General features: G+C 38.8%; 1 protein-coding gene across 1 annotated transcript in view; it reads right to left on the bottom strand.

Annotated features, from left to right (window-relative positions):
* LOC124555748 (rho guanine nucleotide exchange factor 17) overlaps positions 1-12,225 on the bottom strand; it is a 386,854-nt gene that overhangs the window by 29,451 nt on the left and 345,178 nt on the right. The window contains exon 14 of the mRNA XM_047129772.1: positions 4,730-4,878. Within this exon, the coding sequence (XP_046985728.1) occupies positions 4,730-4,878 (149 nt within the window). The remainder of the gene's footprint in view (positions 1-4,729; positions 4,879-12,225) is intronic.

Here is a 12,225-nt window from a genome sequence, read left to right as displayed (position 1 = left end):
GTGTGATGTGTTAATGTAGCTGTGACCTCAGTCAATCATTTCCACTCTTTCTTGTCCTATAGCCCCAGTCAGTGCTACATAGTCGATACCAAATATTCCCCATTGTGTCTACTATCTGGATGACTTCCTGGTTATGGGTTGTACAAATGACGAATATTAGTACAATCTGGATTGAATTTTTGTGGCTCTGTATGAAAAGGCTCTTTAAGAGAAATATTCTTAACCTTCTGTCATTTACCTAGAAGGCCCACAACCCACTCAGGACTATGCTGAGATAAAGATTTTTTTGATTCTGAAATATGGTAAGAACTTCCAGCTTTTTGCAGCAAGGTTCCCTATATTCTTCAGGCAGCTTCTATCATTTACCCTTACAATCAGTTATGCTGCAAAGGACATTCCTATTCAATAGTTAACAGTTTGTCAGTAGGCATTTCAAACTTCAAAAGCTTGCCCACAGTTAGCCGCTTGTTTAACCATGTATCAGCCTCAGCTATGATTGGTTTTGTCAACAGATGACTCCACAAATGGTGAGGCTTTCCTGTCCCACAAATTCCCAGATGGTTTGGAAAAACCTATAGCATTCATTTACAAAATCTCGAATCGAGATCAAGAACATTATTTGGTGGTAGGGAAGTATGTGCTGACTGTCATTTTTGGCATGTATAAATTCCATATTTTCCTTTAAGAAAATAAGTTTTGTTTACTTACTGACCATAAGCCCTTGTCTTTGTTTGGGCTCAAGGTAAACTGTGAAAACAGATGGCCCACTCTCTTTGTCACTGGGCCTTGTACATGTCCAATTACCACTACTCCATACATTGTCACCTGTCTCATAAGCATTATAATGCAGATGCCCTTTCCAGAGTCCCTTTGAGTTCAGATTTTGAATTCAACAAACAGGAAACTGTTTTCAGATTTATTTCCAGGTTGAGTAGCATTTGGAGGACTTTTCAATAAATTCTATGGATGTTGCATCCATGTCACAGTAGAACACCCTATTGCAGCATTTTTTACAGTTTATCCACACAGGTTGACTTGTCAAAGTGTGTTCTTAGCATGGTGGGTCTCCATTGTTTTGTTGTTTGACACTACAAACTCCAGATCAGGCAAAACAGCCTGCCAATGATGCAGGAGGATGACAGTTGAGTGGTGTTGCCCAAGCTCTGTAGCAAAGCTCGCTCAAAGAGGGACCTCTCACTTGAAACAGCTCACTCTCCACTATATGTACTGGCCATGAATGGATGATGATGTCACACAGCTAGTGCATGATTACTTGGCCAGTCATGCATAGTGAGCAACACCTCACCAATCATATTCTGCTTGGCTGGGATACACTGAGAACACCTGCATGTGGATTTTGTTGAAGTTTTCTTGGGAGCCATGTGACTCTTCCTTTTTTAATTCTTTTTCTCACTTTCCCAAAGCCATCAAGTTGCAGCAGACAATGACCTCAAAAAAATTTCCAGTGAATGTATCCCCGCAGCTTAGGCACAGATAGCAGGCCTCAGGTTCTGACGGCTGCTGTCTGGTGGTTCTACACCCACAATGGCATCAAACGTATCATTTCTCCTCTGTTTCATCCTGCCTCAAACAGGCTCATGGAATGTTTTGTCCACACCCTGAAGATCAAATTCAAAGGATGTCAGGGCACTCACATAAAACTGTCTTTCACTGCTTGCCTAGCTTCTTATAGAGAAATGCCATCAACAGCTACAGTCTGGCAGAGATGCTGTATGGGTGTCCCCACCCAATACTGCTTGATCATTTGTTTTGTGTTTCAGTGTATTCCACAAACTGTTAATAAAAGACTTTTGTGATCTTAATTGGGGACTAAAAACATTTTCTTCTGTTGGAGGGCACTTCCATGTACAATACCAGAAACTAATCCAAAGTGTAGTTTTATTCATGTTCAGTGGGTCTATCAAACTTCATCTTTTTCATTCTATGCAAGTAAAATATCCTTTGAACATGAACATCATACAATGATGGGCTACATAATGGCACTATGCATTTTGGCACTGTTACTTAAATGTCACGTGAAATGAATTTCAAAATGTCGTCTACATATGAGCACAAATAAAACAGTAAGATGAAAAGTTTCTGGGTTGGCATGGTAGTGAGGTTGATATTTTACCCAGTTCATCAATCTGAATCAAACACAGGAAACCAAACCATTCTGAAAAGCTGAACACAGAAACCAACTTCACAAACCTAATTGAAACTGGGTTGATATGATCATGCAAATGTACCAACACAACAAAAATCAATTTCCTTGAGATTAGAGTTTATATTAGATGTACCTTTCATTCCAAGTGATCCATAGTGATGCCATCCCAGAAGATCTCCTCGCTATGGATCAATTGGAATGAAGAGTACACTTAATCTAATCTCAATGAAATTGGTTTTTGTTGCATTGGTACATGTTGGATGATCACATCAACCCAGTTGCAATTAGATTTGTGAGATTGGTTTGTGTATGCAGATTTTCAAAATGGTTTTGTTTTGTTTGTATCATCCAGATGGATGGACTAGGTAAATTTCTTAGTTCTGGCTAATTCATGTCCAACAGAGTTACCCAACGCTGATGAAGATTTATAAGACATTTTGTTCTTCATTCCTAACAGTTAAGAAATAGGGAAATGAATTCAAACATGAAGAGTATTTCAAAACTGAACCCACAAATCAAAACATGGTAAAAATACACAATTGGTGATTAAAATGGAAGAATTAGATGATGATGTATATATACCAGAAGAATTAAATATGTAATAACCTTTGTGCAACATTAGTACTTACCAAAAGGAAACATTAAAAATAAATTTCTCAGCAATGATTTTAAACATATAAAAAAAGGATCTAATGGATTTTTTACATTAATGCATTGTTGTGGATAAGGTATGACACTGCTCTTCCATGCTCTAAAAGAAACAGCAAGAAAAGTAGTGGATGGAAGCTGTTGGCACTGCACAGCAAATTGTGATGTAGATTTCACCTACTGGAAATAATACAGTCTTTTTCTGGGATACAAAGTGTGTAGTTCTTAGTAATTACTTCTGAAAGGTAAAACAAGGATTGGCAAATACTGAGTGAGTGTTTTGAACCAAGTGGATGAGAATATACTTGATAAAAAAATTATCCATCGTGACAATTAAAGGTATTTTGATAGTGGGTAAGCTGGATCTGAAGTACAGAGTATTGCATCATCATCCCTGTTTGCCAGGGTTTGCACACACGAACTTCCATCCATCCCATCTAAAACATAGTTGGTGGGAAACATTGTGAATCCAATAAAGATGTCATGTCAGTCATGAGTCGAAACTTAACGTACTTTTCTGAAATCAAATTCACAGACAGAATCAACATAATGCAAAATGATAGATCAATTGCTTTTATAGTATTCATACATATATCATTACTTAATAAATCAGTAATGAGTTTGGGCACTTCTCTGAGGAACACAAGAGCAACAGATTTTTACTAAGCAATTAAGTGAAACTAATAATTTGTATTTACCTTGCTGCAATCCATTAACTCTTTTTATCAAGATGTAGATGGCAGTAGAAAGGTTTTATAATGAATTTATACCACACTGCATATTAAATACATCTATCTGATATGAAGTAATGCCAAATATAAAATTTCTATTAAAATACAGTACAAGCAGTAAATTTTCTGGGTTTGCTGCCCCACAGTCTCATATTTCTGCTGGCTGAGTCATCAGACCATTCATATGCAAGTGTGCAGGGAAGAAAAATTTAACACATTCTCTAGCTATTGTCCAAAATAATTAGTTAAAGCTTAGACATTAGTATTAGAGCAGTGAAATGTAGATCAAACTATGGTGAGAATGCAGTTTTATGTCAGAGAAATGTGGTTAAAAATTAATCAGCTGTAGTGCACAAGCTCCTACAGAAAATACATTTCCCAAAATAATGACAGTCATTCAACTTAGTGAATGCTATGCTACATTTAGAAAAAAAAGAATGAGGAAGATTAATAAATTAATAAGCACTCCCTTAAGCCAGTAGGTTTTATTTAAACAATTGAAAATTAGACCAATACTCATAGAAAATGACATTAATGTTCAAATTGGAAAGATTGTGAATATTTTCAACAATTCTCACAAATGAATGAAGAACATAAACAGAAGTCACTGAAAACAGCTGCTCTTCTTTTCATTTTCCATCATATCAATAGAAATATACTCCCTGTAAAGCTTCTTCCTGCTCCAACATAGTTTAACATTTGATCTTGCAGATCATACTTAGTATCAATACAGGTTCTTTAATCAATATTTTCCATCTTTTGTTACATCCAGTAGTCTGGTAGAAGAATTTTATATGGGTTAGAGAATGCATTCAGTGGTTGACAGCATTTAAAGAAGGAGACGATAATCATCTCAATTACCAGGAGTGTTTATAAGAAAATGCAAGAACTCTACTTCTGTCTGTTTTGGGTCATTATCAAGACACCACATTAAATAAATTTGACTTACGAATTTTATTACATTTGACAATAATGCTCTTTTTCTCAGTGATCATGAGTCCTGAATCCTATTCCAGAAAGTCTTTTGACTACTTTTTGTCTAATAGTTATATTTTATTGTACAAGGCAGAATGTTTGCTGGTATGCTATCATCATCAGGCAAAATATTTTAAGTAACTTGGTTATCAAGTCTAAATAATTCCATTGAATAAATTTCTAAAAAGAGTTACATTTTTTGCCTCACCTCAATGTTGAGTGAAACAGTGTTCAGAATTTTTATTGTATTATGACAACCACACCAAAGCTTTCCTCCAATGGACAGCATTCGTGTCACTGGCATTGCTGCTGTCCCAACACCAACTGTCAGTGGGTCAGTGGTATTCCATCCACCATCTGTATTCAAGATACAATAAGAAGATGAAAAATGAGTTTGCAAATATTTTATCTAAAGGCACTTATTAATAGAAAACTTCCTATCAAATTACCTTGATAATGGAAGCTACACAGACTTATAAGAAGCAGAGCAAATAAATACAGAGGTGGTTACTTAATAAGTGATGAAAATTTCATTCTCCTTCAGAAGGAGTAGCTGGAATGGTCCAGTCCAACACATCAAAATCCACCCTGTATTTTTTTGTGCAGGAAGAATACAATGAAATAAATGTAGTATCAAAATTTTAGCTGTTAAGAACACTGCAAATATTGTTTTAAAATTGTTGAAATTACTCATTTTTGTTGCCTGAATGGCTGCATATGATAGTGGGTTGTACAGCCCTTCCTGGCTAGTGTGTGACTGACCATGACAAGAGAGCATAACAAGGCATAGTACAAATACCTGGTGTGACACACATGAATCTGAATCCCCTAAATCATACAAAAAATGTCAGATAGCATTAACGTTTCAAATACAACGCAGTTCATATTGATGGCTAAACTGCTGCATATGTAGTTCTTACAAAGGTGACTAACAGAAGAAAATAAATCAATGTAGTGTGTGTTTGATGTTATATTACAGACAATTTCCGTCAGTCATGATGAAATATTTCTTACACATACAACATTTTATAACAATTTGTGGAGCACTGTTCTTATGATAATTTCTGAATAATGTATATTTCAGTAACAATGAGTTCCTTTTTTATTACCCATAGTCAACACAATTGCTTTATTAAGCAATACCTTTCTTGAATGATGAAAACAAACATTTTCTCTGCACCAGGCATACTTGATGAAAGAAAAATTAAAATTTTCTGGCACTTCACAGTAATTACTATTTTTATTTAGACAGAATTGTGGTGGAGTATAGAAACAATCCTGGTTGTTGCTGTGGTTACTAGGCTGCTCAATGGGCATACTTAAAGAAATTTGTAAAACATGATGGTGCAAACTGATGGTGCACAAATGACGGCAATTTAAGAATACTGTTCTCCTGATAAATCTCAAATGAAGCTGTCGGAAATTATATTGTGCAACAGTTTCTTTAAAAATGTTTTCCACAGTCAAAAAAATTCTATTTTGAGAGTCACACTGTTTGTGCTGGGTGGAAGCTGAATTACAACAACTGTTTTTTCATTGTCCTCCTTAAAGACAGAGGTATTGTATGCAGATGGCAAGAGTCTAATAAAAGTAATGAATTAATATCTGCAACTGGTTAGAAACTGCTTCAAATGAAATGTTAAAAATTATTCTTTCAAACAATGGACACTCCAGGTTGGAATATAAACAATATTAGGATGCCAATGGCATTCTGGTCAGAGATGCCAGTAGTAGCAGTAATGTGTATTTGAGGTATGCTTGCTTGTGTGAATGTGTGTGTGTGTTCTTCTCTCTTATGAAGAAGGCTTTGGCCAAAAGCTATAATGTTTAACAGTTTTTTCATTGTGTCTGTCTGCAGGTCACTGGCTCATCTTTATGGCGAGTAGCAATTTATCCTTTTCCCAATATTGTGAAATTATTCTTTCCTATTGCTCCAGGTATTGATAGGTCGATTATAAGATTTTTGGCACTAAACAGTCCTATCCTAGTTTTGGTCCTAATATACCTTGAGGTCCCTGAAGACAGATCTAAAGCTGCAGAAACAGTAATTAACTCATACTTATCACTGTCATTGTTGTATATGAATGTGTCCACAATTGTCTTTGTTTTTTTTCTGTGAAACGGTAAAGTGTGATTTAGTTGCAGGTCTATCATGAAACCTGACTAATCAGTATTATACATAGCAGATGTGAGGATAACAGCAAGCTCCATCTTCACATCAGCTACAAATTAACAGCGTCTCCTCTGCAGTTTTTATGGAAGTAATTTCATTCTTTGTGACATTCTGTACTGTATGATTTCTTGAATCTAAGCAGGTGAAATATGTCTTGAAATCAGAAATTTTCATCTTAGTTATGATTCAGAGGACCATGTCTCAGATCTCCATTGTTAACAGTGCAGTTCCTCTCAATAGCAGCTCTACATGGTTTATATCTCAAGAAATCTCCTACAAAGAACTTTGTTCTTGTTAATTATTTAAGTTAGTGGTCTATATACTATAATAATGGTAGATAGTGGGACTTTGTGGCTACCCAGTACAGTAAATATTTCAGACAGTTTTTCTTTCACAGTTTTGTGAATTTCATTTTGGCATGTATTTATAGCTTTTTTTAAGTCTTTCTTCTATTTATGCAGTTCACGGTCATACACTCCTGGAAATGGAAAAAAGAACACATTGACACCGGCGTGTCAGCCCACCATACTTGCTCCGGACACTGCGAGAGGGCTGTACAAGCAATGATCACACGCACGGCACAGCGGACACACCAGGAACCACGGTGTTGGCCGTCGAATGGCGCTAGCTGCGCAGCATTTGTGCACCGCCGCCGTCAGTGTCAGCCAGTTTGCCGTGGAATATGGAGCTCCATCGCAGTCTTTAACACTGGTAGCATGCTGCGACAGCGTGGATGTGAACCGTATGTGCAGTCGACGGACTTTGAGCGAGGGCGTATAGTGGGCATGCGGGAGGCCGGGTGGACGTACCGCCGAATTGCTCAACACGTGGGGCGTGAGGTCTCCACAGTACATCGATGTTGTCGCCAGTGGTCGGCGGAAGGTGCACGTGCCCGTCGACCTGGGACCGGACCGCAGCGACGCACGGATGCACGCCAAGACCGTAGGATCCTACGCAGTGCCGTAGGGGACCGCACCGCCACTTCCCAGCAAATTAGGGACACTGTTGCTCCTGGGGTATCAGCGAGGACCATTCGCAACCGTCTCCATGAAGCTGGGCTACGGTCCCGCACACCGTTAGGCCGTCTTCCGCTCACGCCCCAACATCGTGCAGCCCGCCTCCAGTGGTGTCGCGACAGGCGTGAATGGAGGGACGAATGGAGACGTGTCGTCTTCAGCGATGAGAGTCGCTTCTGCCTTGGTGCCAATGATGGTCGTATGCGTGTTTGGCGCCGTGCAGGTGACCACCACAATCAGGACTGCATACGACCGAGGCACACAGGGGCAACACCCGGCATCGTGGTGTGGGGAGCGATCTCCTACACTGGCCGTACACCACTTGTTATCGTCGAGGGGACACTGAATAGTGCACGGTACATCCAAACCGTCATCGAACCCATCGTTCTACCATTCCTAGACCGGCAAGGGAACTTGCTGTTCCAACAGGACAATGCACGTCCGCATGTATCCCGTGCCACCCAACGTGCTCTAGAAGGTGTAAGTCAACTACCATGGCCAGCAAGATCTCCGGATCTGTCCCCCAATGAGCATGTTTGGGACTGGAGGAAGCGTCGTCTCACGCGGTCTGCACGTCCAGCACGAACGCTGGTCCAACTGAGGCGCCAGGTGGAAATGGCATGGCAAGCCGTTCCACAGGACTACATCCAGCATCTCTACGATCGTCTCCATGGGAGAATAGCAGCCTGCATTGCTGCGAAAGGTGGATATACACTGTACTAGTGCCGACATTGTGCATGCTCTGTTGCCTATGTCTATGTGCCTGTGGTTCTGTCAGTGTGATCGTGTGATGTATCTGACCCCAGGAATTTGTCAATAAAGTTTCCCCTTCCTGGGACAATGAATTCACGGTGTTCTTATTTCAATTTCCAGGAGTGTATTTTATGAAGAAAAAGTGAGTTTGCACACTACTTAATGTTATGTATTAAACACAGTGAAAATTAATTTGGTTTTATCTCCATCATTAACACTTATCCTACTGCAAAAGCATCTGGTAATTATTTTGGATATTAAATGAGTTGAAAATATGAGTGAACAGTAACTGTGGAGAATTGTTTCAGAGAAACTATCAATGAAATCTGAAATTTGTTTTACAAATTATGACTGTGCTGAGTCAGGTTATCTGTTTATAGATGCACTGTCAACCACGGATATGCCCCTGCCATGTTGGGCATGCACAATCTGTTACAGCTCTGAGAGAGATATACACTTCTCCAGCACTGGCCGCTGTGGCCGAGCGGTTCTAGACGCTTCAGTCCAGAACCGCGCTGCTGCTACGGTCGCAGGTTCGAATTCTGCCTCAGGCATGGATGTGTGTGACGTCCTTAGGTTAGTTAGGTTTAAGTAGTTCTAAGTCTAAGGGACTGATGACCTCAGATGTTAAGTCTCATAGTGCTTAGAGCCATTTGAACCATTTGAACTTCTCCAGCCACCTGGTGAGATATGAATTTGGAAATTTTCAATTTTTTTTTTTTTTTTTTTTTTTTTTTTTTTTTTTTTAAAATGCTTGAGGGTGTCTTAGGAGCTAAAATTCTGGCAGGGTCTTTCTTTTGGTGTATTCATTCCGCATAAAAAATTTTCAAGGTATGTCTCAACATATTGGGTAGGACCATTCCATTGAAAGATTTAGCAGCCGTTATATCTGTCTCCCACCCTCAGCACTTCATCTAAGAGAATAGTGGTAGGTTTCATTCACCATATTTTATGCACTAAAAGATAATAGGACCATATGAAGTGTGGATCTTCTTAGCTACACACAAAAACCATAGTTTTAAAGAAATATGTTTCCAGTTGTAAAAAAACATAAAAGAAATTCACAAAAATGCATAAATTATTTCAATTTTTATTCTGCGGCTACACAATGCAGCAGAAATTTCACTAAAAGTCATAGGTCTTGATATTTTCTTAATTGCTTAGAAACTTAAATGGTGGAGGTACCTGTGCAGGAAGAAAGTGTTTATTGCTACTTGTAGTTGACTTCACATGTGTTGGTTAAAAATGCTTCCAATGGTTCTGAGCACTATGGGGCTTAACATCTGAGGTCATCAGTCCCCTAGAACTTAGAACTACTTAAACCTAACTAACCTAAGGACATCACACACATCCATGCCCGAGGCAGGATTCAAACCTGCGACCGTAGCAGCTGCGCAGTTCCAGACTGAAGTGCCTAGAACTGCCCGGCCGGCTTCACATGTGTTGGGAATTATCATTTTTACACATGTGTATATGCTTGGCTCAAAATACTGTATGCTTCAACCATTCGACCGGGCTTTGATGAGATGTACTCCATAAACAGTGAGGAAACATTTGGTAAATCTCTCTCTCTCTCTCTCTCTATCTCTCTCTCTCTCTCTCTCTCTCTCTCTCTCTCTCTCTCTCTCCCCCCCCCCTCTCCCTCTCCCTCTCCCTCTCTCATGCGCGCGCGCGCACACACACACACACACACACACACACACACACACACAGAGAGAGAGAGAGAGAGAGAGAGAGAGAGAGAGACAGAGAGAGAGATGCAACATGTGATGACAGTGGTACACAGTGTGTACTCTACACAATGAGTTCTTTGAGGCAGTCTGTGTATACTCCTATTAGTGATGTAGCCTGAAGATTGTAAGATAGATGATGTACATTATGAAAATTTTATTTAGATATTAACAAATTGGACCTTATCTTCCACTATATGATTTGAAATAACACCAGGATTCCACCGGGTAGGGTCTTCAAACTAATGTGAAAATTGTATCACTCTGTGAGCAATATGATAAGTCTTGGGTCAAGGGCTCCATGTAAATGCAGAATCTTAGGAGTTGCTTAACAGGTGATTGCACATCCATCTGAATGATGTCACTCCCCTCTTGTAGTCACAGAACACACATTTGAATGTTTCTAGTAAGAGATTACTTACATTATTCATTTCCAGAAGCATTCAATGCAACCAGAGCACAGTGTTAAATCACTGTTATTTCCAATATTCTTACTAAACTGTTATTAGGAATAGTGGTTCTGAAATACAGAACTGTCAAATAACTGTAGATATAGAAGCAACAATTAGAGGAAAATAAAAAAAAAAACACAAATCTGACAGCACAAAAAGCAGCAATTACACTACATTTGGACTTATCCATCAAAACATAAAAAAGTTTGTTAAATAAGAAGACTGGCTTTTTGTATCACTATATGAAACTGAAAAATCTAATAGTGTTTCTGCAGATATCTAATGTGTAATTGAACATGATTTGGAAATCATGGAAACTGAATAGATGCACCTAAATGGACACAAGTAATTACTACATTAACATAGGCATAGGAGGAGTTGGTATATATACAAAAAGTGGAATAGAATCTCAGGTCATACACCTACATGAATACTGCACTGAAAAGCTCTTTGAGTGCTGCATTTCAGGAGACTTTGAAAAACACAGTGCAGTGGTTTGGACAGTGTAAAGACCCCCAATAACAACTGTTTTAAACTTCATTGTGCAATTAGAGCTGTTACTTATAAGACTTAGTAGAAATATTGGTGGTTTTTGTTTTGTGGGCATTAGACCATGGTCCAAGACATATTTTTGTGCCTAACATTTTGCCTTCAACACTAGATATATCATAAGAGGCTATAATGACTTAGAAAACAGTTACAGTCTCAAAAAAGCTCAGCAAGCCAAACTGTTTATGTGTACCTATGCAAAGGTTGGTTCAGTACATCAGACTGCTGCCTAAGATCACAAAGTTGCACTGATGTTTGCTATGGAACTTGTAGTGTTGATCGAACCTATCAGTAACAAATCTAGCAGCCTGCCTCTGAATTGCTTTGATGTCTTCCTTTAATCTGATTGGTGGGGATCCAAAACACTTAAGCAGTACTCAAAAATGGGTTGCACTAGAATTCCACATTCCCTGAAAAGAATATTGTCTTCCCTCCAGGGATTCCCACTTGAGTTCATGAAACATCTCTGTAATCACATGTTGATCAAACCTACTGATAATGAATCTGGCTGCCCACTTTTGAATTGCTTTGATTTATTCCTTTAATTTGACCTGTTTGGAATCCCAAACACTTGAGCAGTCCTAAAAAATGGGTCACACTAGTGTTCCATATGCTGTGTCCTTTACAGATGAACTACACCTTCCTAAAATTCTACCAATAAACTTAAGTTGACTATGAACACTACCTACTATCATCCTTACATGCTTATTCCATGTCACCTTGCTTTGCAATGTTACACTCAGATTTCAGTTGACATGACTGTACCAAGCAGTACTAATGTTGTATTGCAACATAACAGGATTGCTTTTCCCTACTCAGCCGCATTATCTTACCCTTTTCTGTACTCAGAGCAAGCTACCATTCATCAGAATTACAAGAAATTTTGCCTAAATTTGCTTGTATCCTCTGACAGTCACTCAACAATGACACCTTCCTGCACACCACAGCATTATCAGCAAACAGACACAAATTGTTGCTCACTATGTCTGTCAGATCATTTATATTTATGGAGAATAAGAAAGGTCCTATCA

This window comes from Schistocerca americana, chromosome X (genome assembly GCF_021461395.2).
Source record: "Schistocerca americana isolate TAMUIC-IGC-003095 chromosome X, iqSchAmer2.1, whole genome shotgun sequence".
Taxonomy (NCBI): domain Eukaryota; kingdom Metazoa; phylum Arthropoda; class Insecta; order Orthoptera; family Acrididae; genus Schistocerca; species Schistocerca americana.
This window is presented reverse-complemented; position numbering and strand designations above follow the sequence as displayed.